Here is a 7,184-nt window from a genome sequence, read left to right as displayed (position 1 = left end):
GAGTGCAAACCACACATCAAAATCAATACTGCGCAGGACAAGCATTATCCCATGTGGAACACCTCGAGCCTGTGCCTAGGAAATTTGATTGGATCTTCAGAAAAACCTATTAGTGTGTTGTCAGGACCTTCTGGTGATAACTGACCAGCTCTTGCCAATCGATGCTCTTCACTTGTGGAGCTCCTGATTTTTTAACAGCATAATTGTTTTTTTAATAACGGGCTGACTCACCCATTCCAGCAAGCGGGGAGTCAAAATCAGAGCCCCAACTTTCAATGTAGAGAAATGCCTGCTCCATGCAGCTTCTGCATCCTAATTGCAGTTCCTTTCAGGAGCACCAGAGATGGATGGGAGGCTGTGGTGAAGGGATGGGGGCGTTGGGGCTTTTTCAGCTCAGTGAAGTTGCTGAGAAAAGTCACGCAAGTAATTACACAAGTCAAAATCATTTACCAAATGGAAAGACATTCTTCACAAGACAGCCTTTATTTACTTTTTTTAAAAAGGGGAAAAAATTGGATGGTCTCAAGATGGCAAGGACACCATGAAGCAACAGTGGAATATTTGTCATCAGTTATTACAGTGTTTTAATTTCCATTGCAAGAGCAAGCAGTGCATTTTATTTGGAGTTTTAAATGTCCTACCACAACAGTGGGATGTTTGCTCTTCACCGGTGCCTTGAATTGGAGAAATCAAAGCACTTTACAAACAAATAACTGGAAATTACAATTGAGGCTCTTTAGAGACAGAGAGTGAGGTCCAGGAAGGCAGATCCTGCCCAAGGTCATGGGCTGAATCAGATGCACAGCTGGAAACCCTACTCATGAATACTGGCTACTCCTGGAATCATAGTTCATCACCACCAGCCTCCCCCACCATGTCATCCCCACACCAAATAAAACCCCAAACCTGGAAACAGCAGCAGGGCAGAAAAGCCTGCCCTCAATGCCCAAGGTGTCCATCTTGACAACTTGCTCTACAGAAGGTCAGATCCAGCTATGGACCGCCCTTGCCAAACTTAGGAGAACCATTGCTGATGAATGTCTGAAGTGTTCTGTGCACATTCTGGGCAGCTGGGTTTCCATGCTGAGCCCCAAGGTGTATGGGTTTGATCCTTGCAAAGGGGAGCCACTGCTCACTTATGGTGTATCTGCTCAGAGTTAGGGGGCACAAGATGCAGTAGAGAGGACAAAAGGAAGAGAGGAGGAAAGAAGAAGGAAAACAACAGATAGGTGGGGAAAGGAGTTGAGGGGAGAGAGAGAGAGAAAGAGAGAGAGAGAAAGAGAGAGAAAAGACAGGCCTACTTTGAAACCTTTGCAGAGCTTAGACCTTCTACCGACTGAAGTTCAAACGGTGTCAGAAAACATGTAACCCCACATAACTGATAGCCAGTTTAGCTTACTGGTTTTGTGTAGCTCATTGGTTGATGGACACTGTTTTTGTTTTATAAATATCTTATAAAACATTTAATACATCTGATTGGACAGCTTTCTTATCTTTGCATTTTGGAGCTCCTATTTATTATTTATTTTGTTCAGATCTCAACTATGTTCATCAGCCCTGGAGATAGAATGTAGGCATTGGACTTAAGACCTTTAATAGATAAAATAAAAAGCAGGGCAGGGTGGGGGGACCATGTTGACTGTGACAGGAAGAAACAAAACCAAAACCAGACCAGCACAAATGTGACAAGAAACTTCAGAATTACTGGTTAAACAGAGGAAAGGGAACAGGCCTTTCCCAGCTATTTCTAGGAAAGAGAGAGACAGATGAAAGACCGATCCAATCACAGATGGAGTAAAAAGGAATCTGATTCAATAATTTATTGAGACAGGGCTAGATACTGCACTTGGCTTTGGAGATGCAGAGCTGCATTGAATTTAGTAACTTTCAAGGAATTTTACTGTTTTACTGAGGGAGACAGAAAGGATGTAGATTCAGGTATGAGAGGTTGAGCAAGTGCAAGGAAATAGCCTCAAGGACACCCACCTCCCAATATTCCAAGGCACAGAGGTGGGAATAATGTTAACGTAGGGTTTAGGTGCATAGGTCAGGGGAGAGCATGTAGGTGGTGTCACGGGGTGGGACTGAAGGCCAGACTGAGTTGAAGGCAGGCTGTGAGCACTTGGGTTGATTCTGCAGCAGCCCCTAGTCAAGCAAGAGCGTTTCCTGAGCAAGGAAGGGACCAAGCGCAGGTAAGGTTAAGTGTAGCAATGGGGCTGGGGAAGTGGGATGTGAAACCATGAACAAGCTGACCATCTTTTTATTGAAGATTAGAGGCCTAGACTAGGCCGGTGACATGCAAATGACATGTTTGGATTAAGTTTGAGATACTTGGGGGGCAGTGGACAGGAAGTGGTAACTACTGGCAGTGAGAGGGGAGAATGAGAAGTGAGGCTGAAGTTTCTAGTTTGGGGGCCCGTGGTGGTAAGAAAGGAGTACATATGGGAAAAAGTTTATTGTCCCAAAGCTTCAAGACCCTTAAGCAGGCACCCTGGCAAGATGCCAGCAGTAGGATGTGTGGGGGAGCTCCTTGAAAAGTTGCCAAGAAACCCCTCTTAGGATATCTTTTGTAGCAGCTCTAGAGGCTGCCTGCGAGAAATCAGTTTACCCAGAAGAACGGGGCTCAGTGTGGAGAACGGGTGCATGGTGGATACTTTCGGGCTGGGTTAGGAGAAAGACCCAGGATCCTGCTGTGATTCATGGTCAAAGGGCGTTTATTGTAAGTCAGTGAATGAAAGCCCTTAGCTCTACCAGGAGTCCATTCTCCCTGGCTAGCCACACACCCAGTGTGACAGCTAGTGTGGTGAGTGTTGAATTGGATGTAACTATCAATCTCACCCAACTCCTAGGGTTACAATCCAGTCACCCAGAGATAACCCTTTCCTACCAGAGGAAGTAATGCACTAGAAATGTGTCACTGAAGTCCAGTCTAAGGAAATCTGAGATCAGAGACATCACAAGCCACAGCTTCCTTTGGTTTGAGCTTTTCAAACAGATGGAAACTCACATGAATTTACCAAGATGAAAAAGACAGGGCTAGTTTCATATACATGGCTGGGGAACAATCAGAGGCTATCATGGAGCAGGACTCCCAAATCCTGGCCAAGAGATTTGGTTGGCATTCGTGAGGTTGCAAAACAACTACAAAGCAAAAGGAAATGCATTTCTTTCTCAGTCTTCAAGGTTGGCAGGGGGAAGACAAACGAGGTGCTTTGGTTCAGGGACTGCATGAATGAACCACACATGTCCATAAATAAACCAGGAAGCCTCCACACACGCTACTCATTTGTTCCCACAAAAGCCAGGCCGGCAGCCCTCTTGCCGAGCCATGTTCACAGTTGGATCCTTAATGCATTCTGAGCGTTCAATCAAACTTTTAGTGGTGAAACTCTGGGAGCAGAGAGCCAGCTAAGCCCAAATGGTCCCTCTGCTTTTCCATCTTTTGTGGCTGCCTGGCTGTGCTCTTATGGGTTTTGTTGTCAACAAACTCCTGGCTTGCCTTTGAGCACTCCAAATTATTGAAAATGACTACAGCTTAAGACTGGCAGGATGATTGTTAAAAACAGCCGTGGCATTAATCATCGCTTAAGAGCTTGTGGAAAATGATTCTAATTCAGAAGGGGGTGGCTTACAAAGAGGCTTGTCGAGAGTGAAGCAGACATCAGATTCTGAAAAGCCAAAAAGCCTCCTTGGTGCCCACACCTGGCTGCTTCTGCAATTCAGCTGGCAGAAGTACTGCTCACCTTCTCAGCTCACCCCTATCTGTGACCACCTTGGGTTTTGCATGAGTCCCACCCCAGTTGGGAAAGACTTCAGGGGGTGCTTACGGAGAGATACAAGTCTTCCTGACAGTCTTCAGAATGAAGACAGGGTGGCTGGGTGCCTTGTTTTCTGTCAACAGTTGGGGTGCCTTAGACTGATGCTAAAATAAGCTGTGCGCATAGAGGCAGCTGCCTGGGCAAACACACGGTCAGCATTTGCAAGGAGCCAGGCCCTCGCAAAAGACAGGCCGATCCTTCTGCCTTGCGCCTGCCTGGCACAACAAAGGAGAATGATTTCTGCCATCAGCATTCTCTCTATCGTGGAATCATTGCACAATTTAGTATGATTAATGGTTTCCATTTAGGAGAAGCTGAGAATAAAACAGCGGGGGAGTGGTGGCACTGGGCTAAGGGTGCTTATGGCTTGCATCTAGCGTGAAAGGGAGAGAGATCTGCCGGTGCCCGCCGGCCACGCCCTCTACCTTTCCTTCCAGGCACGATGGGAGAGGCACATGGCTTTTCTGTGCGTTGGTATGAACAGTCTGAAAGCCGCGAGCCTGAAGGTGTTTCTGTCCTCGCAGCTTTCCCAGTATTTGTGAGCGAGAAGCCACTCCCTTCTGGACTGGCCAAAGGAGTGTCCTTCCCGCAGGCTGCTAACTAAGGGTGGGCTGCGAGTCTGGGCACAACGGCGGGGCTGCAAGCCTAAGGGAGCAGAGCTACCTACAATGACTTCTGGGCCTTCCCGACGGCCACACGGGGAAGGGGGCCACCCACATGCTGGAATGGCAGTGGTGGCCTCCACCATAGCCGTCTGCCTCTGGAGCACCCAGTCTGGTGGACCTGGTTGCAGCTTGCCTCGGCTGGCTTTCCTGGGAGTTCTTCTCCACACGGAATGGTTCCATCTTCTCTGTCAGCATCTGAAGGCTCTGCTTCTCGGATCTCATGCTGCTGTGGGTGAGTGCCAAGACCAAGGGCTCCAGAGCCAGAGACTTGAGGGTGCTCATAGAAACCAACCAGGAAAACAGAGAATTCAAGAGGGCCTGCGTGTTTTTGCAAGAGGCTTTATGACTGAAGCCGGAAAGGGAGAGAACTGGTGATCTTAGTTGGCTCTAATGTGACTCCAGGCCCTTCTCGATGCATTGGTGTCTCTGTAAGGAAATCTATTATTTTCCATAAGCTGTCTTAAGCATCTCCCGGGCTACATTTCTGGCTGTTAAGAATCAAGCCATCAAGAACAGCTGTGAATGCTATACACTTTCAGCAGCAGCAATGGGCTTTGGCAGCGAAGTAGGAGCAAAAACCCAAGTAGGACATTTCAGTTGACAGTAATGGCATTTTCCCTTCCTTGTCCAAACGATAAAAGATTCATGCTCCTAATTGCAACACTATAGCTGCCCCCATCACTTTATTCTGGGAGAGGAGGTTAGAGAAAACAGGCCTAGAGAGAGGGAGAGAAAGAGAGAGAGAGATGGATAGTGATTTCGTCACTAGCTAACAGAGACTGATTAGTGCAGAAGACTCCCTTCCATAGCAATACTTTTTAATCAGGACTGCTGTGTCTGGGCAAGCAGCTTTTGTGGATTAGCTAGACTGGAGCCTGCCAGCATCCGTTGCAAGTTTAAACGATGAAATACACAACTACAGAGAAAACAAACCAAAAAGAGTAATAAAGTCACACATTTCAATATTCAGCAACCATTAAGGGATTTAAATATTTGCTTGCTATTAAAGGCTTGTATTAGGCTCTTCCAACACCAGCTCTGGAAGACTGAAATATCAATTACGGATCAATTTTCCCCTTAAGTAAACACTAATGCAGGATAAACAGTATTAGAAGATGCAATCGTAACATTGCTGACTTCAGGATGGACTTCCTGCTGGTAACAGCAAGTTTAAGCCTGGTGATTAATTAACCTGAGAAGATAGCACTTAAGGAAGATTTAAGGCAGGCATGTCTGAAATATGACTGTGAGCCTGTGCGTGTTTGGAGGGCAGCTGGAGGTCCTGGCACAGAGCATGGGTTGCTTTGCCCCTCCATAGCGGTCTCCTCTCCCAGACCAACACTTCAAAGGATTAGGAGGGCGCAAAGTGGGAGGCGAGGGTGGACATGCACGTGTACAACAGAAAAGGTAGCAGATTGAAAGGAATTTAAATGTGACAGAGTAAGTTGTAGTTCCCATCAATGACCACTAGGGGAGATACACTTTTTATTTTCTCTCAGGAATGAACCATCAACACATAAACCTTCAAGCAGATAGGGCTTCTTGTGAATGTTAGTGTCTTGTTGCTGAGGATTGGAAGATTGGAAAGCAGAAAAGATTCTTGCTTTCAAGTCTGGCCTTTGGGGGTCTCCCATGACCCCAGCATCCATTGCACTCTTTCTACCAGGTGTAAGGGTGTGGGTCTGCAACTAACCCTGTGGCTCCTCCTAGAGGCCCATTCAGCCTTTCAAGGGGAACACAAACAAGGCAAGGAGCATCACTTGAGTTTTGCTAACACATGGTACCTCATTCTGAAGGCCCCTTATGATGTATGATAGCAATGCTTCCTTATGGCTTTTATTCTCAGCCATTATCAAGAGTTCATCAGGGGAAGGGGGAAGAAGCATGCCTTTCCAGTGGGTTCTTCAGGATAATGGGACAGTGGCGCTAAGCTCAGGGTGGGCAGGCTGGTGTCCTCAAGGCTATGTTGAAAGCTACCTAGCTGAGGATGGACTTAAAACATTCAAGATTTAAAATTGAGCATCAGTGTAACATGAAACTCAGGCAATGGGTGCTTGGCTTCTCTTCTAACCCTACTGCTTCCTGAGATTCCTCTATGTACCTGCCATGACCATAGTATATTAGCCACAGGGTCATCTGGGTAATGGTCAAGAGTCCCTACTTTCTTTGTAAATGGGTCAGGACATTTGCAAGGTTTTCTGCACTATAGGCGTGGTTGAGTGCTACTTTCACTCTGAAGGAATGTGGCTTATGCTTGTGTATTTGACACTTTGGCAAAAAGGTGTATTAGGCTGGGCGTGGTGGCACACGGCTTTAATCCCAGCACTCTGGAGCTCAGGTAGGAGGATCTCTGTGAATTGCAGGCCACCCTGAAACTACACATAGTGAATTCCAGGTCCGTATGGGCTAGAGGGAGTCCCTACTTCTAAAAATACCAACAAGAACAAAAAAAAAAAAAAAACAAACCCCAAAACCACCCAAAACAACAACAGAAAGGCCCAAAAGGTATTTAGAGTTCGGGGCACCATTTTGGAGTGGACTCTCTAGCTGTTGCATGGTGACCGCATGACTGCCTGAGAGCTCTGGATGGCATTCAAAGGAACAGTTCTCTGAGGAGCAAGTCTACATTTCACATAAACAGAAGACAGTGAGAGTAGTAACAATTAACACCCAAATGTCACCTCAGGGTTTCAGTATTTTG

General features: G+C 46.6%; 1 protein-coding gene across 1 annotated transcript in view; it reads right to left on the bottom strand.

The window, feature by feature from the left end:
- Window positions 1-445: 445 nt before the first annotated feature.
- Cadm1 (cell adhesion molecule 1) overlaps window positions 446-7,184 on the bottom strand; it is a 371,074-nt gene continuing 364,335 nt past the window's right edge. The window contains exon 12 of the mRNA XM_045144994.1: window positions 446-5,199. Coding sequence (XP_045000929.1) covers window positions 5,162-5,199 — 38 coding nt within the window. The 3' untranslated portion in view covers window positions 446-5,161. The remainder of the gene's footprint in view (window positions 5,200-7,184) is intronic.

Source organism: Jaculus jaculus, chromosome 3, assembly GCF_020740685.1.
Source record: "Jaculus jaculus isolate mJacJac1 chromosome 3, mJacJac1.mat.Y.cur, whole genome shotgun sequence".
Lineage (NCBI taxonomy): Eukaryota > Metazoa > Chordata > Mammalia > Rodentia > Dipodidae > Jaculus > Jaculus jaculus.
This window is presented reverse-complemented; position numbering and strand designations above follow the sequence as displayed.